Source organism: Didymosphaeria variabile (genome assembly GCF_027946475.1).
Source record: "Didymosphaeria variabile strain IMI 356815 chromosome Unknown scaffold_6, whole genome shotgun sequence".
Classification (NCBI taxonomy): Eukaryota; Fungi; Ascomycota; class Dothideomycetes; order Pleosporales; family Didymosphaeriaceae; genus Didymosphaeria; species Didymosphaeria variabile.
In genome coordinates, this window is record NW_026611625.1 from 2,437,010 (window position 1) to 2,462,915 (window position 25,906).

The window sequence follows — 25,906 nt, forward strand, 5'->3', positions numbered from 1 at the left end:
CTGTCTCGACCCACAGAGAGTCTCCATAGCCTCGATCTACCAGTCTCAGGCCCTAGCATACGCACAAAATTTATCTATCTGACCTCAAACGAAAGGAAGAAGTACAGCAGGATCTCTAGCCGTCTTGATGGACAGCGAGATCGGCCGCCCCACTTACATCTCTCCATTATCATATTGTATAATCCAGGAACCATGTACATCCGGACTGGTAGAGAGCCTAGACAACATATCCCTCCCGTACCCAGGAAGCCTGGTGCGCACGACGCGGCATGCGCCCCTTCTTCTGATCCCTACTGAACTTTTGTACCATCTCCTTCACTGCCTCAAAAAAGCTACGACGGCGACGTGTGCGTGGGAGACGTGGTAGCGTCTTGTTCTCGACACGACGCATCGGGCGGGGGTACTCACCCTTCTTTCCCCCAGCATAACAGTCTGACGGCAGGCTTGAGATGGGCGGACGACGGTTCGTCCGTGCCTGCTTTTTGGGCCTGCCGGGAGCACGGCGGTTCGAGTGTGATTGTGACTGAAGCATACGCTGCTCCTCCCCCTCAAAATCATACCGATGCCCATCCATTTTCTGAACATAGATCCCGCGCCCAGCAGCATTAATCGCTACGCGGACGAACTCACCTCCATCCCCCGCGGTAAGATACCTCGGCGCATACCCACCATCCTGTCCGCCACCAACGATGTAAAGGTCGCCCTCCGGAAGATCGTTTCCACGACCATGCGTGGACTTGGAAAGTGTGGGCGGCGGATGGCGATAGCTCACAACAATCTCGCCCTCCTCATTGATGTCTACGAACATAGTGCCACGTGAGTCACTACGCGCACGTGCGGGACGGTTGTAGGCTTCCTGCTCCGCGATAAAGTCGTCGATATCATCGATCAGCGACTCTAGGCTGTGCTTCCCCTCCTTCTGCATTGGCGAACCTGCCCGCGCACGCTGGCCTGCAGTCGCACGCGGGCGGGTATTGCTGTATGGGTAAGCTGTGTCGTTGCTCATGTGTGAGTTGTCACAGCAGTGGTACCTTTGTTGGATTTACGAGAAGAAAAAGGGGAGAATATAGTAGCATTATACATAGAATAGGTAGATGTGAAAGTAGGGTAGGGGAGAGAGCAGTTTGTGTGTAAACGGTATGTCTGCATTGTGAAGGGCATTGTGGATTAACATTGTACGTAGTGGCGGTAGAAGGTGCCTCACACCTGCGTGGTGGTTAAGGTGCGCTACCAAGTCTTGTAAAGGTAGCGCAAACAGTCACCGATGCTTGACCATTCTCATTGACACAGAAGATAACTCAATTTGAACGGTGAAGAGAGTGGAGTCGAAGGATGAGAACTAACAACTTCAACATCTCGATTACCAAATTATATAACTACCTACTCTACCGCATGCGCGCCCTGTATAAAGGACACCAGCATATGCCAAGCAACATGCCGAGGTATATTCATCACCAGACAAACCTCGCGCCACAGTGGTATATGCTTGCAGAACGGACAGATCGCAAGAGATATGCGGAAACGCAGTGCAGCCAAGAAAAACACATGAAACAAGCAGTGGTATATACCAGAAGACCAACTCCGAGACATGAACAATCGAGGAGGCCATTCAGAAGAACGCCCGGATGTGCTGCAGATGCGGGTAGCTTCGTTTATTTGCTCGACGAGAATTTCTCCTTAAGCTTGCCGAAGATGGAACGCCTCTTCTTCTTTTTGTCGGTAGCACCAGATGCAACACTTTCGGGTGTATTAGCGTTGGACGGGGCATTGTCCTTCTTGGGCGTCTCGGGAGCCGACTTCTCCGCAGCAGTGCTCGACTGAACGCCAGTGGTGACGACAGGTTCTGTTTGCGTGTTGGTCGTGGGCTGCTTCGACATAGGGGACACATCGCGAGAGTCCACAACCTTCTTAGCGGTAGCTGGCTGGGCAGGTGCGCTGGCGGGGGCATTCAATCCATCGGCCTCCAGCGCGTTAGGCTCGCTAGATGACTTGAGGGGCTTCGAGTCGACCAGGGCTTCTTCAGAGAGACCAGGAGCGGCAGCGCTTGTTGCAGCCGTGACGGTGGGTGCAGGCTCGCCAGATTCAGTCGCCTGCTTGACCTCCTTGAGCAATTCGGACTCGACCTCCTTCTTCTCCTCCACAGCCTCCGGGTTGGCAGCAGCTTCGGGGCTGGTATGCGCCGACTTCAGACTCTCAGCGACAACAGCAGGTACATCGCTGGCAGCGGTTTGTCCTCCGGTTGCGTGGCCGCCCCGAAGAAGCTCGGACTCTACTTGCTTCTTTTCCGCTACTGCCTCAGGGTTGGCCGCAGCTTCTGGGTTGACGTGGGCTTCCTTTTGGCTCTCAGCGACAACTGCGGGTACTGCATCTGCAGCAGTAGCCGTTTGGCTATGAGTGCTGACACCCGAAAGCAGTTCTGATTCCACCTGCTTCTTTTCCTGCACCGCCTCAGGGTTCGCAGCAGCTTCAGGGCTGACATGCGCCTCCTTCTGGCTCTCGGCAACGACTTCAGGGACGCCGCTAGCAGCCGTAGTAGCCTGACCGTTCAGTCCAATCGTCTCGGCAGCCTTGTCCTTCGCAGCGTAGGTAGCGGCAGCGAATGCGCCGGTAGCACCAACAACTCCGGCAGCTGCGACCTCGCCGACGTGCTTGGCAGTCTCAGCTCCAGAAGATGCGGCCTCAGTCGCCTGCTGTGTAGCGGTCTGCTCGTTGGTAGAGGTAGCCGGCTCTTCAGGGACCTTCTCCTTTAGTTCCTGCTCAACCTCTTTCTTCTCCTCGACAGCCTCAGCGTTGGCCGAAGCCTCGGGCGCGAAGCCGGCCTCCTTTTGGCTCTCCGAAACCGTCTCGGGAACACCGCGAGGCTCAATGGGGACCGCGCCGGCGAGCGCAGCAGTTGTGCTCGTGGGAGCAGCAGACTGGATGTGAATGCCAGTGTCTTGCTCAACCTTAGCATCCACGCCCATGGGGAGGCTTGACTCTGGAATGACGCTGCCGGCAAGTGGTGGTAGGCTAAACATACCGCCTTGAGCTTCCCTCTCGGCTTCGGGCGTGAATACTGGAGCCGCAAGTTGGGGAGGCTGCGCATCCGACTTCTCGTAAGAAGCAGCATCGGTCGTGACGGTGCTAGAAACGGTGTTGCCCGTCAGTGTGCTTGCGTCAGGCACCTTCTCACCGGGCGCAAGATGGATTGGGTTGCCAGCACCTGCCGTGGCGGGGATAGGCGCTACGCTGACAGTTGCGTCTTCGGCTTCGGGCTCCTTATCATGCTTCACGGTAGACTCAAGGGTGTTGGTCGTAAGGGTAGACGCATTGGGAACCTTGTCGCCGGGTGCAAGTTGGACAGGGTTGCCCAGGCCCTGTGTAGCAGGGATAGGGTTCACGGAGAAGGCCCGGGGTTCTGAGGACGGAGTCTCAGCGGGGGGCGTGAGAGGGAAGGCTCCCGGAAGGTCTTCATTTGCGGGGGTCTGGAGGTGCTTGTTCTGGAGGGGTACAGCGCCGGCGAGAGCAGCGGTGGAGGATTCGGGCGCAGTAGAGGAGAGAGTGTTCACGGGCTCGTCATCCTTGATGCTATCGGGGGTCAAGACATTATTGAAGATGCCCGAATCGTCGGCTTCTTTGGGAGCGGATTCGTTGGTAACCCAGTTGCCGTCGACAACGAACTATAGCGGGAGCGTTAGGGCAAGATACTGGGGTTGGCGCGGGAGGCTGCATCCACAGGCAGCAGTGGACGACGAACCTTGTATGTTTGTTTGCTCTTGGGCAGCTCAATGGTCTTCTGGAAGATGCCGCCCTCCTTCTCTAATTGAACAGTCTTTCTCCAGTCATCGAAGGAGCCGGTCACGAAAACTTCATGGGCTTCGTGTTCCCTGGGCGAGTCGGTGAGCGCACGTCCATATCCACCAGGCGCATCAGTACGTACCACGTAAAAGTGTACTTGCCCATGTCTCTCGTAGCAATGTATGAAATTGTGGGTGGGCGGGGGGAATGGTGCACAGGGGGTGAGACGTTTTGTCTCGGGTGCGAATTGCAGGTGGTTGGAGAGGATCAGGAGCGTGCGGAGCTGCAGGCGGAGGTTGCAAGCGTCAGAGCGGCGCCGCGGACACTATCGGATAGGCGATAAGGACGGCGGTGTGCGTTTGCGGGTAGCTGAAGGCACGATGCGCTCGAAGCTTTGGCGGAGGCGGGTATGGATGCTTGATATAGGGAGGGCAGCAGGACTGAGGCACCGGCGCGGTCGAGCTCAGAAGAGTGTTCTGCGCGAGTCTAGCGTCAAGCGTCAAGCGTCAAGCTCGGCTAGCTTGGCGACAGCTACGGAACAGCGGGGAACGGGCACCAGCCATCGCAATACGCCTGGCGACGTGCCCTGGACTGTGGCTGGCAAGCTTTGCGGAGCGCGTGCCACTGGCCATTCACCCATTGACGTCAGCGAGCGTCCAGCAACCGCGTCTCTGCGCCTCTGCGTCTCGGAGGGTCTGGAGACGACGGGCGGTGTTGGCGGGCAGCGTTCGCATGGCGTCATCGCATTGGCAAATCAGACCTCACCGGCCGCTGCCAGAAACCGCATGTCTTCTGACTCCGTTCCACCTCGCCCAACCTGTCCAGCAAGACACGCTGCGCTGTCGGCTTCACCGCCAATGCTAGCGCATCCAAAGACCAGGACGCTCCCTGTGCGGCCATATCCACGCGCCGCTCTGGCGCTGCTCGACGGCGTGCGGCCGTGGGTGGCTGCCGTGCACAGGAGCAGGTGAAGCCGTGTCGTTGATTCACCACCCACTATGCAATGCACCCCGGCGGCTGAGGAGCTGCCCCTGCCCAGACTTTGACGCCGCACTGCTCGCGTGCTTGTGCTGCCCTCAGCGTCCTGGACACGCAGCGTGCGCGGTTCCTGGGAGCCAGCATCCCTTCCACATGCCGGGCGCACCGCTCTGCCTCCCTCCGCCAGACGTCGATCCGGGGTCCGTTGTACACAGCACACAGGGCCTGTTGCGATGCTGCAGCCGAGCAATGCGTTCGCGCACTCGAGGCTAACAAGGAGCTTTGAGCCGTGCGATGCCATAGCTCTTGGTTCCATGGCGGGAGCTAAGAGCGCATTGCATTCTGGCATCTGGCATCTGGCATCGGGCATCGGGCATCGGGCACATGGGCTGGCAACTGTCGCCTCGAATGGCAGACGCATTGCGGTGGTGAGGGATGCTCCTCGCGCAGCCGCCAGAAGAAGAACAGAAGGGACGCGGGCGCCCGCAGCCAATCGTCGCCGCGTGGCTGCCGTCGCCTCCGTCCTGTCTCGCGCGCAGCCTGCGCATCATGAGTGCCTGCCTGTGCTGTGTCTTCGATGGGAGCTCTAGATGTCTTCTGGAATGCTCTTATAGAAGCCCCCGGATCGCCAGACGGCAGCGCGCCCTCTTGCACTGCATCGTGGTGGCCGTCACCCCGCCTGCCGCAGCCCTACACCAAGCAGCCCTCCGCACTTGCACCTACCTGCATCTACACCTGCACCGCACCCCGTACTCCTCCTCCGCTCTGATACCCCCCGAATTCTTTCAATCCCCTACGCCCACGCATCACGACGCCCTGCTTCACTACCCCACCGTGACCCGCCGCCGCGCTGGTGAGCTCGCTTGTTGCACAACTGCATCATCCCTGCGCCTGTCGTCAAAGAGCTGCGGGCGCTCGACCCCCGCACCGCACCTCTCATGTCGCTCCCTCCCGACTACTCCAACGAAATCTCCGCCCTCAACCGCGAAATCCTCAAGCACCAGCCGCAGGACGTCCTTCAATTCTGTGCAAACTTCTTTCTGCGTCGCCTCGAGTCGCAACGCGCCGAGTTTCTGCTTTCACAGCAGCATTCCAGCCCAAAGGGCCGTGGCATGGCCGAGAGTAGCTTTCCTGGAGGCAACCCCTTTGGCACTTCTCCCAGCCATACAGGCTCTTACATGCAGCGCCTTGACGAGGAAGACGAGAACGACGCCGTAGCCTCTCCGACCGCAGCCTCCTTCCCACCCAACGCCATGGACAAGGCCCAGAGCAACCCCGCGAGCGAGGACACCTTTGGCAACTTCGCTGGCTTTGGCGGCTTTGGCGACTCAGTCAAGAGCAGACCCCAGCCCGCCGGGGGCATCGGTGCTCCAGATGCGCAGAACCTTCCCAACAACTACAACCTCAATAGACGCACCTCCGTCTCCGCCGAGTCACTCAACCCCGCATCGTCCGACCACAGCGACTGGACCCCGCCAAAGCACCCAAAGTCGCAAGAGCAGCAGGCGCGCCTCAGGGAGGCTGTCGCCGGCAACTTCCTCTTCTCCCACCTCGACGACGACCAGTCTGCCCAGGTGCTCGGCGCATTGCAGGAGAAGCCGATACCAACAAAGGGCATCAAGGTCATCCAGCAGGGCGATGTGGGCGACTACTTCTACGTCGTTGAGAAGGGCAGCTTCGACATCTATGTCAACCCGTCTGGCAAGCTAGAGGCGGGACCTGATGGTCAAGGCAATAAGGTGGGGTCTGTCGGCCCAGGAGGCTCCTTTGGTGAGCTGGCTTTGATGTACAACGCCCCTCGCGCCGCCACGGTGGTGTCAGCCGAGCAGTCCAATCTGTGGGCTCTAGATCGCGTCACCTTCCGTCGCATCCTCATGGACAGTGCCTTTCAGCGACGCCGCATGTACGAAGGCTTCCTCGAAGAGGTTCCCCTGCTAGCCTCTTTGACGCCTTATGAGCGCTCAAAGATTGCCGACGCCCTCGAGACAAAGAAGTTCCCTCCCGGTACCCACATCATCAAGGAGGGCGACGTGGGCGAGTCCTTCTACATTCTTGAAACTGGCGAGGCTGAGGTCTATAAACGCGGCAACGAGAAACCCGTCCACAGGTACGGAAAGGGCGACTACTTCGGTGAACTGGCCCTGCTCAACGATGCCCCGCGCGCTGCCTCCGTCGTCAGCACCACCGAGGTCAAGGTTGCAACCCTCGGCAAGAACGGCTTCCAGCGGCTGCTGGGTCCAGTTGAGGGCATCATGAGGCGCAATGACCCGAGCAAACTCCAGGACTCGGACGGCGTAGATCCGTTCACGAAATCATCATAGGGCGCATCTTGTCGGAACAGAGAACGCGTCCAGCGGTACTGAGCAGATTAGACAAGAAGCGCGCCAGACGGTCTGGTGGCGCATGGACTGAGAACGGGTTCGATCCTGAGTGTACGGGAGTGTCGGCTGCTGCTAATCCCAAGTTGTCGTTTACTCTGCGTGGCGTTGTCGCATGTACTCTTACTCTTCCCTACTATCACTAAGTGTTTGTTCGAGGTGTGAGTGGGTCTTTGGGCCAAGGATAGGAGAACGGGTCTGCTGGGTTCTCTGTCAACTATACTCCAATGTCGCATGATATTCAAGACTATAGACTTCGTATGGTTCCAGCTGTGCCTAGGTGCCCTGTGCAATGCACCGTGAAGTCCCCATCGAATTTGTAGACGTTAGTCATGCACGCATGGGTCACCGTTCAAATGTTGCCAACGCGGGGTACGTTCTCTCTGTTTACAGCACCGCGAGGCTACAGATTGCCCATCAACTCTGCACAACAGTCGAAACAAGCGAACGGCGGGGTTGCGTCTTATGATTCGTATCCCGCCTCATGTTTGGGGTCATCACAATCATGACTAGTAGTTCGCCCGTTAGGCAACAACTACTTGACTTGCTTGCCACCCTTCGCAGCTTCCACGACAGCTTTAATGCGTAACTCTTACAACTACTCTTTGACCAGTCTGCCCCTATCTACGTGAAGTCTGACCGCGCGAGATGCATTTATGCCCGGCTGGCTTTGAGGCCAGACGGCGAGATTTACTCATCGACCAGGATGATGCTTGAGCGCCACCATGATCGCCGACCATTCGCTATGAACCAACAAACTTACTGGCAACGCATCCTGTAGACGGTAGTCGTTGGATATCCGATGGTGGGTGTCCCAATGAAAAATATATTCCTTTCTCTCGAAATCAATTCTCTTTGCTAACTTTTCCGTAGCATGGATGCCTATGCGACATTCTCGCCAGCTTCCCGTCCCACGAGAAAGCCTCACCTGAACATCGCGGCATTGACACTCCTCCCTATGATTTTGTTGCCTTCATGCCCTAACAATCTGGAACACATTCCATCGGACTTTGATGTTCCTCGCCTTTCAGCTGGCGGTCGGGCATTCGAAGATAGATGCACCAACGTGGTGCTGATCCCGCCCAACGTCTTGACGGATATTGGTCACCCCAGGATGCCGTCGCATACTCGAGGACGTTGCTGAGATCATGGTGTTGAAGGGCATTACGTGCAACACCTCGGCCAGACCTCCTTCAGGTGACGCCTCGGAACCATCCTACCGTGCGACGATTACACCTCACCAGACCTTTCAATGTTTCAAGCGTCGCAGGAAAGGCAATGGGTCGCTGCACCCCCTCTGGTGAGTCGTATACGTGTGCATCCTTCGCTATCGTCCATTGCCCTGCTTGGGATGGCGGTAACGGCGGTCGCAGACGTGCCAGCAGATTATAGCTCGGAGAAACTTACGTAGCGGCCGTTGATACATCTCCATGTGTCTGCCTTGCGCCTACATGCATGACGTACATGTGGAGACGTCAAGATCTCCAAGCCGTCTCAGCTGGAAAGAAAAGCGTGGAGGCGTTTCCGAAATGGCGTCGTATGTTTGGGAAACCAATGGAGTGGAAGCGATAATTTCGTTTTCGAGCACTTCCATGGCGTGAACGGTCGTCACAAGCTGCGCTTATATGCAGATGCAGGGGTAGAACGGGCGCTAGTACTAGAACAAGACAATGGGCATCATCAAGGTACGAATGCTCGACTATTCTTGCAGTCAGAATCGAATTGACGACCACAGCTGAAGTGTGGCTGTCACGCAAGTTTACTATGATTCCATCGAGTTAGTTGCGGAGTATCGCGATGGACCTAGGCTGAGGATCCTTGCTAGACCGTCTGGTCTCCTACTATCGACCTGTGGCTCGTCCTTAGCTAGACATGAGGCATAATTACTCTATGAAGCGAAACGGACCCCACCCCAGCGCCACCCTCTTTGTCTGCAATCGAAGTCGACGATGACATGTACTCGTGTTAGCACATCAGCCACCTAAGGCACCAAGCTTGCGGAACCAAGCTTTGTCGGCTACCGTCCCATCGGACCAACCCGAGGGCAGGGCACTGCTGTTCAAACTAAGGCGGATGCCTTCAGCTTCGAGAATGCTGTCACGGCCGTAGGCTCCCATGGTCTCCGCTGCGGAGTCAATGGTACTCACACTCCCACCCTTTCAGTGACCGTTGAGGCCGATTACATTCCTCCAGAAAAGGGGGGATGGCATTGTAGTTGCTATTGTGATGCCCAACTACGCATAGTTGGAGGTACGCATTCGCCCACTCTAGTATACCGGATAGACTAACCCTGTGAGTTTCACAAGGTTCCTGAAGATCTACCCTCATGACCGTGCATCTTGTTGCCGGCAATTTCTCTTCGGTACGTGTGGCTTACTTGTCCGATTAGACTCATTAAGCGTTCGCTCGTCGGTACAGAACCCTAACCGCTTACGTTATCTGGTTGGCAGATATCCTCATATAGTCTCCTGAGCCTCTTCCTGGGGGCCACCGGCATCCGGCACTCCACTTCAGAATCGAGAACTAGTCCTTTGATATTGTATTCTCACTTGAAGAAATTACTCTCTGTATATCAGTATGTCGTCAAACTCGGGGTTGGCAAAGAAGAGGATCGGCAGGAAGCGACAACCACCCCTAGCCCCTGGTCCTGCTCTACAGTTCGTGGTTGCTAGCCACCCAAGTCATTTTAAGGATGAGAACACAATGAGACATGTACGTTCGCATGTCATGTACAAGCATCGCGGCGGACAACAAGGAGGCTCTCCATCAGAAAGATCGAGAAGCAGGCAGGGCTCAGCGGCATTGACTCGGACCCCTAGCCCAATGACCGCAAGCTCGGACGGAGCCTTGGAAGACTTTTTCAACATTCCGACAGCTGCTCGACGACGCAGCACTGTTTGGGATAGCGCGTTCTATCAGTACATGTCTCAGTCACCATCAATCGACCCCTTACGCAACCTCGCCGCTCGCATTATCGCGGCTACCACAGCCGAGCCAGCCAGGAGCGCGCCTCCATCGTTCGAGGACAATTCTGAGTACCCATTCCCATCAGCTGCCAGTATACCAGGTGCTGAAAACCTAGACGACCTTCGAGAGCTGTATCTCAAAAACTCGAATTTTTTCGACGCAGACGACTTATCAGCATGCAGGTGGATGGGAATGTTGTGCAGCAACAGGATGTCGTTCCTCAGTCAAATAAGTGTTGTTTGTGTGTATCAAGATGTTTCTGATGGCTACTTGGACGATACGGCCCTCACGATATACGCTAAAACCAAGCTTATGAAGTTGTTGACCGATAACCTTAACACGCACACGGACGACTTCACCATACTCAGCATAGTGCACCTCCTTGTCAGCGAGATTGGAGGCCAGAATGAAGACGTTTTCGATGTACACCAGGAAGGCTTGGTCCGTATCGTACAACAAAGAGGAGGTATTGCAAACTTAGGTGTTGACTACCCCATCGCTACGTTCCTTATCGTGTATGTTTCGTCCTAAAGATTTGGAGCCATGACTGAGTTCAATAGGGTTCTGCTCAGCTTCACAGTGTTGAGAGGTCGTCCTGAACCTGCGATGCTGCAAGGCTTTACACCGGAACCTTTGAAAAGCGGCATCGGATCACCTCGTCCTATGTCGCCATTATATGCACCTGGAGGAGACATATCGAGACTATACGGACGCTGTTCGGTCGAAACATTCGAGATCCTCCGTGACATGCATGATCTTACACGCATGTTCATCGATTGTTGGAGTTACTCAGCGTCAGAGGATCCAATGGCCGATTCAAATCTGGAGCAGATATATACCCGCCTCCTATACCGGCCTTCCACTGAAGATAATGTTATACCTGACTGGATCTATGAGACTTGTCGTATTGCAGCCTTGATCTACTGCCGCTCCATAGTCCAGGGCATGCCGCTTGCACAGTCAGCAAACATCGTGCATGCACAGAGTTCTGGCTCGGGTACAGGGACAACCCTGATGTCAGCTCTCCACCGCGCAGTTGAACAGACCGACAGAAGTAGTCACTGGGGCGAATTAAGTGGCGTGTTACTGTGGGTTTACCTTGTCGGCGGAGCCGCATCCTGGCCTTCTTTTCAGCCTCTCTACGGAGACCTTGCGGACTCTCAGTCATCGACAGCGTGGACAAGGAAGTGGTTTGCGCTGCATGCGGTTCGCACGTCGTTGTCAATAAATTTTGATCACGCCGATGCCATTGTGGAGTCTCAAAGGACGATGCTGCAGGTTCAGCACATGATCAGTCTTAGAAGAGGAGTTCCGCATTAAAAAGTTGTTTCGTTACGGCCGTGTCAGCCCTGTCGTAACGCGCGATACGATGCGAGATATATATGGAGTCACCTTACGACAAAAAAGCCTTCACGAGCACTTCCTGGACACGATGACGGATCAAATCCTCCTCGCAATACTAGGGTTCCCCACGGGCACCGATAAAACTCACAACAATGTGACTGTTCAATTTCTACTAAGCCCTCTGGACAGGGCCGATGTTTCATTTCCGCCTCGCAGCTTCACCTTGTATTAATTACAATGGCTTCGCGCACTCAGGACCTTCGCTGCCTGTACTTCACTCTTCTCTTACTTAGTTCTGCATCACTTGATCTCACTATAGACGCATTTTAAACACGGATGTCGACGCAACACAACAGAAAACCATGGAAATGACAGGAGTCGGAAGGATTTCTTTGGTCGGGCTGAAACTTGACGTATTGTAGCAATAGCATCATATAAGCATCGAACAAATCTCTTCAATATCAGTCCGCGTGGTTCATGCGATTCAAGTCTCCGCCAAGGACAGAGCGGAAGCGGAGTGTACGCAATCCTATATGCCTACCATTCAGCCCCCAGGTAGCTATTCCAGATCTACAAGCGGCGAAAACAAACCGGTATACGAACGCGCAATCTTCCTTCCTTGCATGAAGGTCACCAGCCTTTAAAAGTTTGGAAAGAGTAGACCAGCCATTGAAGCAGTCGTCATTTGCGTGCGTTATCGAATACCGGTGCTTTCACCGGTTCCACAAGCAGAAATAGTTCCGTAGTATAGCACACCTTCAGCCCTACTATATAGCCTGTGTATGCAATCCGCTTACGCGTGCCCTAAAATCTCGCGCGAGGCTGCAAGCATGCGAGGCGGCATACACGCGACCTCGAGCAGGATCTCGAGCGTGCCTTCGATGTGGTCATTTTGGGGGCCGTTTTCTCTACCATGGAGTCCACGTCCAACCGCTGTCGCATCCTCATGCATCGGCTGTAGCCCGCGGTAGCGATCACACCGCTCCTCCTTCTACTGTCTCTGCTTCTAGATACTGCGCCCGCGATCATGCAACACGAGGTCGTGAACCCATTAGAAACGGAGCAAGCCGAATTCCCACCCGGGCTAACCGAGTCGGACTTATGCATGCTGCGCGATTGCGGGGACGGCAGGCAGGGCAAGCTTTTCAGCCGACCAGGGTGTTGCACGGTGCCGCAGCAAAGGTAAAGTCCCACGTACCTCGGAGCCCCGGGCGATGCGGTGAGATTAGGTGTGGCTTGCGTCTGGGCTGGCAGGGCGTATGCACGTGGGGCCGTGGGATGTGATTGGGTGACGGACTGTGGTTTCCAGCGCTGTACTATTTGGGATAAGGATGTGGTTGTCGAGTGTTGGGCATCGCAGTGTCTTGGAGATGCGTTGGGAGATGCAAGGCATCGGAAAACACTGGGACTTCTCAAGAAGCAACATCGTGCTTGATGGTGTGAAATGCTTCTGGACGTAATTGCTACAAAACCGTCTCACGATGTCGGCCAACGTACGTGTGACCTGAATTCCATTGATCAGTAATGTTGAGAAGGGTTGAGTATTTCCTGTGTCCAAGATTGGCTCCATAAGAAACGGTTTTCGTTAATCAGTGATTTGAACGAAGCTCGAATACTTTCAGTCCCTTGAAGCCAGCGTTCGACAATCTCGCGAGCTATTACATCTGCTTGCTTGCTTGCTGACCGTGTCATAGTAATTCGTCATTCCAGACCTCTCTAGCCAGGCTCACCCGTCATTGCCAGGATGCGTTAAGAATGCCAAAATTGCTCCAATGGATCTAAATCCAGCAATAGCTTGTTTCAATCAATTAACGATACACATATAGATACATTAGATAGGGGAATCAGCTCTGCACCTAATGCGCCGCGACGATCGAATGAACCGAAGCCATCACCATTCTCCGGGAGATCAGACAAAGGTGGTTCTTTGAGCAGATATATCATTGATTTGGGGTTTCGTTGCGTGTCCGTGGTATGCTAGTGGAGTTCTGCTTTAAATTCGGTGTTGTCGGAGGCTTTTTGTACAGGTTAAAGACCGAAGACAAGAACGAATCAAAGAAGCATACATACAAAAGCCATCTGAGTACCACTATGTACATCCGAAACAGGTTCAGCTCTCACTACCCTAATCTCATCTTCTGCGCATAGCTCGTCCCACCCGTCTCATACAGCGCCAAAAATGTAGTATCGTCAAGCCCTATCAGCCCCGCCCACATGGCCGGCAACTCATGCACAACAGTCTCATCCGTCCACGTCTCTCCTCCATCCTTACTGATCTTCAGCGCCATCGCACTCTCCGGCCACTCCCCACCCTTCTCATTAGTCCCGAAGCTCCCAACAAGCGTAGACCCCACGCGAATAATCTGCGGCGCCCCCGCGTTCCACCCCGGGTTGCTCGATACCGTATATCGCGTAGGCTCCCACGTCTTTCCATCATCCGTGCTGCGTACCGTCTGCACAATGAAGTGCCCGTCCGTGCCAGACTCGAAGATAGCGACCTTCGTAGGACTATCTTTCGCCACCCTCGCAACACCTAGCATACCGTCACGCGCATTCGTATCCAAGCCGGTGAACACGCGCTCGGGGGTCCAGATCGCCCCGTTGTCCGTCGTCTCGCGAATGATGCTGTCCTGGCCGCCTGCACCCGTCTCTTTCGAGTAGTACAGCTGCGTATTACCGTCGATACCGGTCTGCATGAAGGGCTCCCAGGGGCCGTCGGCGCCGCCGGGCATTTCGATGGCCTGGGTGAGGAAGTTCCACGTGGCCCCTAGGTCGGATGACGTGGTTATGGTGATGCGGTACCAGGTTGGGTCTTCCTTTGGTCCGTTGCCTAGGTCGTGGTTTCGGAAGGCGCAGAGGATGTGGTTATTGGGCATTTGGTGGACGTAGGGGTTGTCGAGGTCGCGGGTGGCTTGCGGTGCTGTCTCCTAGGATGCCAAGTCAGTGCAAGTTCAGATCGGGGTCATGAATATATCATGGAAGTCTGAAGATGACGAGAAAAGAGGGTTTCTTTCTCCCAGAGACATACATCCACTTTGTATCCGGTGATTTACTTACGACTTCACCAAGCGGACTCCACGACGCGCCATCGTCTGTCGACTTCACAGTAGTAATCGTCCGATTCCCACCACCACTCGCGGTGTAAACGCCCAAGAGAGAGTTGTCAGCGAGTCTCACGGCTCTGGGATACGTTCCCCCTTCTCCGAAAACAACAGCGGTGCCATCTTTAACAGGTACTTGTGCAGAAGCGCTCGCGACCAGTATTGAAGTCGTTTTCAAGACGGTAGAAAAATGCATGATAACTAATGCGAAAGTACCAGTATGACCGGAAAAAGGTAGGTGCCCAAGAAAGACGTGCACGACAGACCCTTCCCCTCCTCTACATATAGTTACACAAGTGAGTGTGCTGCCCGCGCAAAGCAGCACTTTGCGAAGTTACCTTCTGAGGTAGTGGCGCATGCAGATCATGGCTCTGTCGCAGAATCCGGCGGCCGGAAGCTTAACCAGATCGGAGCATTCCCTGTACACCCTTCTATAAGGTTTCGTACCTCGGAGGTAATGTGATTGGCTGGCTTTCGCTCTTTAAGACCTTTTGTTTCAGGTCCTGTGGCTCCGCGGGTGGAATTGCTGTGTGATAATGTCCGGGCGAGGGCTGTGCTTCGTGGACTTGGGGCGCCGGATGGGGGCCATGTCCTGAGATCCTGAGACGAGTAATAGGACGAGTGGATGGGCGGACGTCTAATCTTATTGACTGAGGAACACTACATCGAGTTCCTCCCGTGTACTGATCGACACGCATGGGTACACATCTTCGATGGGTTGCAGTTGCTCCCGACCCCGCAAATTTGCTGTCAGGCGCACCTTCTATCACCAGACTGGTCTACACCTGTAGTCTCGTATGTACCATGTCCTCGGCCTCCAGGAAACCGGACAATCTACAAATGTGTCAAAGAGCTAGCCAATGAACGGAAGAGACGACTGAGGTCCGGAGGATCACTCGCCAGAATAGATGCTTGATCAACGATTCAGAGACAGCGAACAGTTGGTCTTTTGCACATATATACTTCTCAAGCTGCGTCACATAGGTACAGCACACAGCACAGGGCACATATGATCGAACTTTTCCATTGGCACCAAAGACAAATCTATCAGTACATGCGCATCGCGCCTAGCCCGCTCGGGCACCACTGCTATGCAAGTGCATACGAGACAAAACAAGACGAAACCGCAAAAAGCTTCTCGGACGACATGTCCAGCACTTGTTGTGCCTCATGAGTTCATGTAGACCTCATCTGCCGTCGAGAATACCCGCGAAATGCCGTTCCAGAAAAAGAAAAGGAAACAGAAAAAAATGGAACACAAAAGTCGAAGACCTTTTTCTGCGCCTCGTTGCAAATTTGCCAATGAGAATACCAGCGAAATGCCGTTCCAGGAAAAAAAAAAGGGGGGGAATCAAGACTTGAAGACTTTTTTCCGCGCCTCGTTGCAATTTTGCCAATGAGAATGCCAGTAAAACAGAACCACACAAACTGACAGAAGCAGAAAGGTTGGGACGCTGCAGCGTGCCTCGTTGGAAACATAGACCCCATATCGTCAAAATGCAAAACACGAAAACACCGGAATATGCTAATAGAAAAGAAGGTCGGGCGCTGTGTTATGCATCCCGAGGAAGAAAAGAGAGATCAAAAGGGTATCTTCAAAGCCAACATCCCTCCGAACGCCGAAACATGAGAGGAAACAGACTTAAACATTAGATAGCTCGTCATCGTATTCGAGAATGGGATCGTCCCAACCGGTCATAGCCTCGATCTTGGCTTGTAACTCGGCGGACGGTACATAGGTATCAAGGTCGGCCTCGATTTCTAAGGGCAGGTCGAGCGGCTCAGCGTCTGGAGGTATGAACTCGTAGTCCGGCAAAGCAAGGCTAGCGCCTGCGCTCTTGACTGCGAATTCATCGTTGCTGGCGCTCTTGGCCTGGAAGGGGGAGCCACCGTTCGTCATGCCCTTAGTCTGGAAGGGAGAGCCACCGTTCGTCATGCCCTTAGTCTGGAAGGGAGAGCCACCGTCCGTCATGCCCTTGGTCTGGAAGAGGGAATTGCCATTGGTAAAGCCCGTGTTCTGGAAGGGGGATGTTCCGTTGCTTAGGCCCTTCTCCTGGGAAGGAGTAGCGCCATTTGTAAGGGCCTCGTTCTTGGAAAGAGAAGCCCCGTTGGTCGCGCTCGCGCTTTGGAAGATGCTAGGAGCGGCGGCGCCGGAAGCTTTGAATCCGAAGATGGGTGCAGGGGAGTTTGCGAGCATCGATTCATTACCAGCGTCAGAGCGGAGACTGGGAGAAGGTTTGCTCATATGTGACAGGTTGCTCGGCTTGGCTGGAGTGAACTTCAAGGCCTTGGCACGCTGGGCTTCAACCCGATCCACGGTAGGACTGGCAACGAGGTGACCCTCGACGGAAGGAACAGATGGAGCTGGACCAACCGAGCCTGGAAGTTCAGCATGTGGCATGACAGGAGCAGGCGGTGGTGGCTGAGTCCAAGTCGAAAAGGCGCCGGGCGTAGCAGTTGTTCCGTTGGTATTTGGCTCGTCTTCGAAATCCTCCTCGTCATCTGAATCGTCTGGAACGCTAAACGAGGTCGGGAACGCTGTAGATGAGTCATTCTGCTGAGCTGCGCTCTGCTGAGATTTCTTGAAGATGTTGCTGTCCTGCTGAACACTTGGCCGGTCCAAGCAGGAACGAGGGTGCAGGTCGCGAAGAGAAGTTGATTTGCCACCGCTATTATAGAACGGGCTGTTGGCGTAGTCGAGAGAGACGACAGACTGCTTAGGTGACGTGATAGAGTCATTGGCACCATTTGAGGTCTTCCGCTTCTTGGAGGCGGGCTGATTGGCTTCGTCTTCCTGTTCGGGCTGTGCGCCCTTCCACTGCTGTTCAATGCGCAAGTGCTCGAGGATCGCCCACATCGGGGCGGGCTCATCCGGAGTGTTATCGACGTGATCCATGAGCTCATCGTCAAGCCCAAAGCTACTAGCTGCGGGCTTCCATGGCTTGGAGTTGAAGTGGTTGAGGTCGCCGTATGTCATTCCGTCTTCGAGTCGCTTGCGCTTTTCCCCAGCAGAAGCGGAGGAGTCCTGGAGCAGCTGCATCAGGACGTTCTCGGCCCACTTTGTAGCCTGCTCTTCCTCGGCCGGGTCTGGCACGCTTGACGCAACATTCTTGATAATCGCTGCGCGTTGGCGCCTGCCTGATGACCGCTTGACCTTTGAGCTTCCGCGGTTGTCGCCCACGGGCGTTGGTGTAGGTGTGAGGCTCATGGTGAAATCTCCGATGACCGGCGGTGCGATAGGAGTGCTAGCGGAGGAAGCGGCAAGAGAATTGGCGTTGCTGGAGGGGCGCGAGGGCTTCGTTTTCGGGGTAGACCAGACAGAGGACTTGAGAGTTGACCACACACTGCCAAAGAAGCTTGTTGAACTCTGCGGGGTAGCGGCAGGTGGAGTAGTTCCATTGGCGCGCGGTGTTGAGGCAGGCTGCGCCGTTGCATGGACAGGCGATACAGCTGTAGTTGAGAGCTGAAACGGGCGCATATCTATCTGGCTGAGTGCCATGTTCTGTTCACGCTTCTGGTCGGCGAGCCGAAGGAGATCCATAGCTTCGCGGCGGTCTTCTTCAATGACGGCAGGAGCTTCGAGAGGCGCTTCGGAGGGAGCTGCATCGTCTTGGGGCGCGGTGTCGGCTTGGTGCGCAATGTCAGTTTGAGGCGCCTTTGCTTTCTTGAGCTCCTGGACTTCTGCTTGGAGCTTCTTGACCAGGTCGTAGATGTCTCGAAGGACGGAAGGCGGATTCTTGAGGAAAGAGGCCACCGAGAGTGGTGCCTGAATGAAAGAAACAGGTGGCTTACTGTCTGAGATCTCTTCAGATCTCACGACGTGCTCCGGCTCTGGCTCTGGCGCAGGCTCGGGTGCTTTCACGGGGCGTTTCACCTTCGTGGTCTTGGTAACTCTGCGCTTGGGCTCGGTCTTCAATTCCACAAGCGGGGAAGAGTTTGCTGTGGCGCGCGTGCGCCGACGCGTTGAAGGCGCCATTGTTAGACTATGACATGTTAATGCCGCAGCTGACGGCTTGCGCGAAAGCGCACATGGCCGAAGGTAATTGGACTTACGGCTGATTATGTGAGCTAGCAGTTGCAACGAGCTGCACGCACAAGCAGAACCTTATGTGCGAGCGCGGGTGGTGCCTGCGACGTGCGGGATGTTCTGTGGGTGGAGAGTAAATGGGGAAGTCGCGATGCGTCGACCTTGAAGTTCTCGGGAAGGGCCCGTGCGTTCCGCCGAGGCTGCAGCTGACCTAATACGCAGCTTCCCAGCCAGCTTGACGTCGAGCTACAGGCATCGTTTAGCAACGCGGCAGCATCACGACATCGCGACATGGAGGGCCTTTTTTACAACGTCAAGTACGGGTATGCGTCACCGCCATTTTCCTACCTGACTTTTGTTATTGCGACTGACTCCAACCCAGCTACATCGAAGGCATCGTGCGCGGCTACCGCAATGCCCTGCTCACTAGCCAGAGCTACAGCAACCTTACCCAGTGCGAGACCATCGATGATGTGAAGCTGCAGTTGTCGCCCGCATATGGCGACTTCCTCTCATCGCTCCCTCCAAACCCCTCTACCTCTGCGCTCGCCAGTAAGACGACCGATAAGCTCGTCGCTGAGTTCCGTTATGTCCAGGCCAACGCCACTGGCTCGCTCGCCAAATTCATGGAGTACTTGACGTACGGATACATGATCGACAATGTTGCGCTGCTCATTACCGGTACCCTGCACGAGCGAGATACCCGGGAACTGCTCGAGCGATGTCATCCTCTTGGCTGGTTCGAGACCATGCCCGTGCTTTGTGTCGCGACAAACATTGAGGAGCTCTACAACTCCGTGCTGATCGAGACCCCGCTCGCGCCTTACTTCAAAGGTTCGCTTAGCCACCAGGACCTTGACGAGCTCAACATTGAGATCATCCGCAACACACTGTACAAGAACTACCTCGAAGACTTCTACAACTGGGTCAACTCAACGGATGAGATTGCTGGAACGCCAACAGCTGAGGTCATGTCCGAGGTTCTAGAATTCGAGGCTGATCGGAGGAGCATCAACATCACCCTCAACTCATTCGGCACCGAGCTATCGAAGGCAGATCGGAGGAAATTGTACCCGAACTTTGGTAGGCTTCACCCTGAAGGCACGCTGTTACTTTCAAAGGCCGATGACGTCGAGGGGGTACGCATTGCCGTCGAGGGGGTGTTCGAATACAAGACCTTCTTCGAGCAGACGGGTCTCAACGGTGGCGGAGGTGTTGGTAACATGGCAGGCGGCGTTGGCGGCGAGTCGCGCAGCCTGGAGGATCTGTTCTATCAAAAGGAGATGGAGATTTCCAAGTTGGCATTTACCCGACAATTTACACACTCCATCGTATACGCCTGGGTCAAGCTGCGAGAACAGGTATGTGCTCCTTGTATCGAAGTGCTATTACAGTACTAACACAGACATAGGAGATCCGCAACATCACCTGGATAGCCGAGTGCATTGCTCAGAACCAGAAAGAGCGGATCGGAAACTATATAAGTGTATTCTAGGCATCGGCTGCAGGGACCTTCGACGATTATCTGTGCATGGCGAATCTTGGGCGGCGTAGACGGTGGGTTGTATACACTACTTTGCTTCAATGTTATGAGTTCTAGTCACTCCCTTTTGATGTCCATTATCCACCACCCGTGTCTGCCTTGCAACTCCCCTGTCCCTTTCCATGGATCTCACTCAGCCCTAGGGGGAAATGTCCTCATCTTCAAAGCAGACGCGGTATCAGTGTGTTGTAAGAGAAGGCTGTTTATTTTGTCCAGCGCTCACCCACTCACATATGACCTCTTCTAGTTACATATCCATCAGTGACCTGGGCATTATATTCGACACATTCTAATCATCCAACATCCAAGACCTGTTGATGTCGCCTCAAGTAGTCCAGTAGCATCTACAATTACGCGGCCTCGCATCCTGGTATCCATCCATGCAGCGCCAGGACACCGGTTTGAGCACACAATGTTGACTGTGTGCGTGGTCGCTCCTTCCTGCTACTCGCGCCAAGGCTCGACACATCCAACAAACGTACATCTTGCCACCCCTCAACCCGTTGTTCACTCTCACCTGACACATCGTTCTCTTCCTACACTTGTCAATGGGTGCGTTGCATGGGAGGGTGACAGGCCATCGTGACAGCACTTACCACACCGCGAGTAAGAACGACAAGATGGCCAGGCTTCGTGGCGGCGACGACTCTCACAACCCAAGTGGTGGCTTTAAGGGCACCTGGCAACCCATTGCTGACGGCTTGTCGATTGGCGTAAACGCTTGCGATTCGACTCGTACCACATCGTCGTCCGGGACGCTGAGAGGCGCTGCAGTGGGTATGGCAGGCAACGCCTTTGACTTCAATTCTACTCAGCCTCTGCCATGGCGTGAAGAGGCTCGACGGAATGATCATTACGAGCCGCAGCCCGGGTCCGGGCCACCTCGTCAGACCGAACTCCAGGTGAGTTCACACCAACTCGGGCATATTCATCTAGCTGATATCCGCAGGTTCGGAAGTTCGCCGGTTGCCACGATCGAGAGCTCTCTGCATACCTGAACGCGAGGAATATTTCCATCGGCTTCCTCTTCGAGATTGATCAGTTCTTGCGCAGCCATCCCGAGATTGTAACATGTGCCACTGGTCAGGCAATGATACAAATGATGAACAGCCTGTCACCCCTCCAAGCCTACCGGTATTTCATCAAGGGATATACCCGTCCAGCAAGGTAAGCTATGACATCAGACGCTCTATTGCCCATCCTGGGTTAACACACGGTACGAAAAGCCTGACGGTGCTGACGGATTTACAGGTACAACGATGGCATAATTGTAGCAGGGAACTTAACACTCCCAGTCGGCTTCTCGCCTGTCTCTCTAAGGAATAGGCATGACTCTGAGTTGGATGACTTCTTCGAAGGCTTCGAGTACCGGTGGGATATTCTCGACAAGATCGACCGTGAAGTCTGTTTCGCCTGCGTCGAGATAATTTCTGGGCGTACCGTTCCTTCTGGACTCCGGCGTCTGGTGTGCTATGCGGCTTGGGGAAACCCGGTCGACGCATACAAATGGTTCGAGTATAATTATCAGGAAGAATACATGCCCCACAGGTACCTCCCGGAGCATGTCGTCCTTGGCGATATCCCAAAGCCGCAGGACTACACCATGCCGAACCCGTCTGGTCTCAGTGTGTCACGCACACACATGCACGTGCGATACCGTATGGCGCGCGCCAATGACGAAGGAGTTGGTAAGTTCCATGTTTCGGTACCCTGTGTTATCCCAGGCTGGGTAATACAGTACCCAAACTTGTGACTGAAGATGACCAGACGTTCTTGACGTGCTCCTCAGCGAATACCGGGAAGCGCTCGTCAAGAGGGGCATGAGGCGAAACGAAATCGATGAATCTTGTACGCACGCTAAGGATCGTCTCGATGCAGAACGTGAGTCTCCAACTGGTGGGTACTCCTGCATGCACAATGCACAGGCCGATCTACCTGTACTGACGCAAATCAGGCATTGACATCGTCGATCTGGTCATGCAGGACGTACCCAGCAGGAGCTTTACACGGCGAGCCGCACCCAGGTCGAGGAGATATAATATTTGGACATCAGCTGGCGGGGGTATCAGGATTCACATGTCAAGGAATATGGCAACCAGAACCAGATTTGTCGCGCCGCAGATTTCGGAGTTGCGCCGGGCAAGGAACAACCTCCACAGGCTGTACACGATGGAAGAGGACGCTTTCCTTTCAACCACACGACCAGCCGAAGATGTCGCGGCCATCACATATCGTCGAGGCTGCGCGGAGAGGCGATACGTGAATGCGCTCATCCGTTACATGCGTGACGCGAACCAGATGTCAAGTTCAGAGGCAACACATCTCCAGCACTACTTCACAAGGCAGAAGATGGAAGGCATCGGACCGATAAACAAAGGCTACTTGCTTGGGATGTATCCTCGTGAGCTGAACTGAGTGTGTCAAGCTTACGGGCTTCGCATCGAAGTTTCGATGGCATATTAGACACTTATTGCGGACTCAGGTTGGGGAATGGCAATGAAGGCTACTCTTTGAGCTGAGAGCAAGGGCCAACAGGGTGTTTTATTGAACAGGGCCATGTCTACAGCCGTGTCCGCTTTCATCGAGAAAAGCTCAAATGTTTCAGTGCAATGTAAACGCGATGGCTTCGCGTTATTCGCCGCAATACCGATGAAAAGAGCATGTCATCGCCGTGAGAGAAGGATCACTCCACCAAGCTATGAGGTCGATTGTTGCTGTGCCGCGCGCTCCTCCGCATCCCAGCCGCCTTGGCAGGCACCACTTGGAGAAGGCGGGGTGCTCACCACGTCATTTAGCAGATAACCCGGGCTTATCCAGCAACAGCTTCCTGTAAGATGTAACCTCGAAAGCTTGGATAGCGCAACTCTTTTGCAAGAACGGGTAAGATGCGGGGTGCAGCTTACTCGCTCAAGCGCACAAGTGCGATGTCACCATTGAAAAGAAGGTCGGGCCTGCCATGGGAGCTTGAACCCGCTCTACACATTCGCTATGTGGATTCCTCGTACCTGGGCCATTGGGTTTGTGTTGGGGGTAGCTGCGCACGATGTGGATTATTCACAGTTTGTGAATCCTTTCATTGGCTCTGAAGGCGGGATCCCGGGGTACGCTTGTAAGTCTTATCCTCCATCGATTTCGCACACAAAAGACGATTGACGTTTTGTAGATGGCGGGGGCGATATTTTCGTGGGCGCCGCAGTTCCCTTTGGCATGGTAAAGCTCGGAATCGACACATTCGAAACACCCGTGAACCAGAGCGCGCTCAATGGCGGATGGACGCCGAAGGGAAAAGTCACGGGGATCAGTCTCATGCACGAGTCAGGCACAGGAGGAGGAGCCAAGTATGGCTTTCCGGCCCAGCTGCCACTCACTACGATTGAGGCGCCGGTAAACTTGCTAGATAATGTGACATATTGGCAGGATCGGGTGTGTGATGAGCAATGGGTCATAAGGTTACGCTGACTTGTGGGCAGATTGGCGATGATTTCGCGAGCGTGGGATACTTCCGCACACACCTTGAATCTGGGGTTGCCGTGAAGCTCTCAGCATCGCGACATGCAGGGCTTTATCAGTATGAGTATCCTTCGACAGACGGCAAACATGTCCTCGTGGATTTTTCTCACTACCTCCCGCATCCAACGCGCTCTTGGGATTCTCAATTCTACACTGGTGGCGAGATTGGAATCCAGCCGAACTCCTCCACGTACACGGGATATACATCGATCGCAGGAGGATGGAATATTGGTGCACCGGTCACTGTGTATGTGTGCGGAGAGTTCGATACAAAACCCGACCGCGCACAAACATTCAAGGGCAAGAACACGTTTCCAGTCAGCCGCCACTTCCGCAGCTTCGATAACGAAACAATTCCAGAACCAACGTATACTGGCTCCAAGGCAACAGCAGGCCCGCTGAACAATCGAGTTGGTGCGATCTTCTCATGGAACAACACAACAAATGGAACGGCGACGGTGAAGTCACGTGTAGGCATCTCGTTCATGTCAGTAGAACAAGCTTGTGCATACAAAGACGAGGAGCTTTCCACATGGTCCATCGAGCACACAGCGCAAGTCGCACGCGACGAATGGAACCGCGATGTCTTTTCTAAGATCCGCGTCGACACCTCTGACAAGGCGAACAAAACGAGACTTGCCTTGCTGTATTCCAGCTTGTACTTCACGCACCTTATTCCCAGCGAGCGGACGCATGAGAACCCACTCTGGGAGTCGGACGAGCCCTACTGGGACGATTTCTACACCATGTGGGATCTCTTTCGAAATCAGGTGTCATTATGGCACCTGATACAGCCGGCATACTATGAATCGATGATCCGGTCGCTCATTGATATGTTCAAGCACGAAGGCTATCTACCTGATGGGCGCTCTGGAAACTACAATGGGCTGGTACAGGGCGGGTCGAATGCGGATAACGTGCTAGCAGACGCATATGTTAAGGGTCTTCGTGGTCACATCAACTGGACCGAGGGTTACGCCGCGGTCAAGAAAGATGCTGAAGTTCAACCGTACTTTGATCAGAACCCAGTCGACCCGTTGGGCTCGCTAAAAGACGGGCGCTCAGCGCTCCATGACTGGATCCCACTCGGCTATGTGTCGGCTGACGGTAGCACCCGTGCGGTTTCGAAAACAGTGGAGTACTCACTTAACGATTTTGCGGTATCTCAAATCGCAGCGGGAGAGAAACCGGGAGACCGCGACCTATACCTGCGCCGCTCAGCGGGATGGCAGCTGAGCTGGGATCCGGAGGCTGAGAGCCGTGGCTTCACAGGGTTTGTGATGCCGCGATATGCCAATGGAACCTTCCACAAGACCTACAACATCACTAACTGCGGAGACTGCAACTGGTCTGACGAGAGCTATGAGGGAACAGCTTTTGGTGAGAACTCCTACTAGCACTATCCAGACGGGATCGCTGCTAACGTTGACATAGAATACTCCTTTGTTGTTCCCCACGATGTTGAACGCATGATCACCCTGATGGGCGGCCCCTCCCACTTCGAATCGCGCCTGGACTACGTCTTCCAACCCAACACCTCAGGCGTCGATCTCGGTGTTAACGGCCTCGGCATCACCACCATCAACAACATCGCAAACGAGCCCGACTTCCAGACTCCTTACCTCTATAACTACCTCAATAAGCAGTGGAAATCCGTTCAGCGAAGTCGTCAGTTGTCCAACGACTTTTACTTCAACACGAGCAATGGTATACCGGGGAACTCTGATGCCGGTGCGCTGAACTGCTGGTTAATTTGGCAGATGTTGGGACTGTATCCGGTGGTTACGACGCCGGTGTATTTGTTGGAGAGTCCGTGGTTTGAGGACGTCAACATTACAGTGAACCACAATCATACACTGCGTATCCGGGCCGAGGGTTTGGATGATGGCAATGGAAGAGAGGGATATTATGTGCAGGGCGTGTCTATCAATGGACAGCATTGGAATAAGAATTGGTTTGAGCATGAGGATGTTGGTGGGATTATGACGAACGGTGGTGAGATTTTGTTTCAGTTAGGGAGCGAGCGGAAGGTCTGGGAGACGGGAGATGTGCCGCCGTCGCCAGGGCATACTGTCGTGGATATCGGTCAGGGGGGTTACACGTAGAATCTAACGTATAAGACATACCGATGACTTCATGATATAGATCGCAAATGAAGTGTTCATGCTAAGCTGAATATGGATGGCAGAGGCAAGAATGCGAAGCGGCTACTGTTCGGCATCATAATTCAAACACAACGCTTATCAGATCATTGCGTTCGTCACTGTGACTACCCGTCAAG

At 54.4% G+C, this 25,906-nt stretch overlaps 9 protein-coding genes across 9 annotated transcripts; 5 read left to right on the forward strand and 4 right to left on the reverse strand.

Moving 5' to 3' along the window:
• Positions 1 to 217: 217 nt before the first annotated feature.
• Positions 218 to 1,006, reverse strand: N0V89_008691 (uncharacterized protein; the record flags this gene model as incomplete). The annotated part of the gene is made up of 1 exon (XM_056217444.1): positions 218 to 1,006. One exon carries the CDS (start codon positions 1,004 to 1,006, stop codon positions 218 to 220), a length of 789 nt encoding a protein of 262 aa, XP_056069000.1.
• Positions 1,007 to 1,652: 646 nt separating this feature from the next.
• Positions 1,653 to 3,942, reverse strand: CRP1 (Cruciform DNA binding protein; the record flags this gene model as incomplete). Its single annotated transcript, XM_056217445.1, has 3 exons — positions 1,653 to 3,659; positions 3,737 to 3,866; positions 3,920 to 3,942. The coding sequence occupies 3 exons, from the start codon at positions 3,940 to 3,942 to the stop codon at positions 1,653 to 1,655; spliced, it is 2,160 nt and encodes a 719-aa protein (XP_056069001.1).
• Positions 3,943 to 5,693: 1,751 nt separating this feature from the next.
• On the forward strand, positions 5,694 to 7,076 carry N0V89_008693 (uncharacterized protein; the record flags this gene model as incomplete). The annotated part of the gene is made up of 1 exon (XM_056217446.1): positions 5,694 to 7,076. One exon carries the CDS (start codon positions 5,694 to 5,696, stop codon positions 7,074 to 7,076), a length of 1,383 nt encoding a protein of 460 aa, XP_056069002.1.
• A 2,880-nt stretch (positions 7,077 to 9,956) lies between these two features.
• Positions 9,957 to 10,631, forward strand: N0V89_008694 (uncharacterized protein; the record flags this gene model as incomplete). The annotated part of the gene is made up of 1 exon (XM_056217447.1): positions 9,957 to 10,631. The coding sequence occupies one exon, from the start codon at positions 9,957 to 9,959 to the stop codon at positions 10,629 to 10,631; it is 675 nt and encodes a 224-aa protein (XP_056069003.1).
• A 2,933-nt stretch (positions 10,632 to 13,564) lies between these two features.
• Positions 13,565 to 14,533, reverse strand: N0V89_008695 (uncharacterized protein; the record flags this gene model as incomplete). The annotated part of the gene is made up of 2 exons (XM_056217448.1): positions 13,565 to 14,364; positions 14,527 to 14,533. The coding sequence occupies 2 exons, from the start codon at positions 14,531 to 14,533 to the stop codon at positions 13,565 to 13,567; spliced, it is 807 nt and encodes a 268-aa protein (XP_056069004.1).
• Positions 14,534 to 16,187: 1,654 nt separating this feature from the next.
• On the reverse strand, positions 16,188 to 18,521 carry N0V89_008696 (uncharacterized protein; the record flags this gene model as incomplete). The annotated part of the gene is made up of 1 exon (XM_056217449.1): positions 16,188 to 18,521. The coding sequence occupies one exon, from the start codon at positions 18,519 to 18,521 to the stop codon at positions 16,188 to 16,190; it is 2,334 nt and encodes a 777-aa protein (XP_056069005.1).
• Positions 18,522 to 18,863: 342 nt separating this feature from the next.
• VMA6 (H(+)-transporting V0 sector ATPase subunit d) lies at positions 18,864 to 20,067 on the forward strand (the record flags this gene model as incomplete). The annotated part of the gene is made up of 3 exons (XM_056217450.1): positions 18,864 to 18,895; positions 18,955 to 19,933; positions 19,984 to 20,067. 3 exons carry the CDS (start codon positions 18,864 to 18,866, stop codon positions 20,065 to 20,067), a joined length of 1,095 nt encoding a protein of 364 aa, XP_056069006.1.
• A 596-nt stretch (positions 20,068 to 20,663) lies between these two features.
• On the forward strand, positions 20,664 to 22,530 carry N0V89_008698 (uncharacterized protein; the record flags this gene model as incomplete). The annotated part of the gene is made up of 5 exons (XM_056217451.1): positions 20,664 to 21,017; positions 21,065 to 21,282; positions 21,367 to 21,803; positions 21,883 to 21,996; positions 22,070 to 22,530. The coding sequence occupies 5 exons, from the start codon at positions 20,664 to 20,666 to the stop codon at positions 22,528 to 22,530; spliced, it is 1,584 nt and encodes a 527-aa protein (XP_056069007.1).
• A 792-nt stretch (positions 22,531 to 23,322) lies between these two features.
• N0V89_008699 (uncharacterized protein) lies at positions 23,323 to 25,730 on the forward strand (the record flags this gene model as incomplete). The annotated part of the gene is made up of 3 exons (XM_056217452.1): positions 23,323 to 23,538; positions 23,586 to 25,005; positions 25,060 to 25,730. The coding sequence occupies 3 exons, from the start codon at positions 23,323 to 23,325 to the stop codon at positions 25,728 to 25,730; spliced, it is 2,307 nt and encodes a 768-aa protein (XP_056069008.1).
• Positions 25,731 to 25,906: the final 176 nt, after the last annotated feature.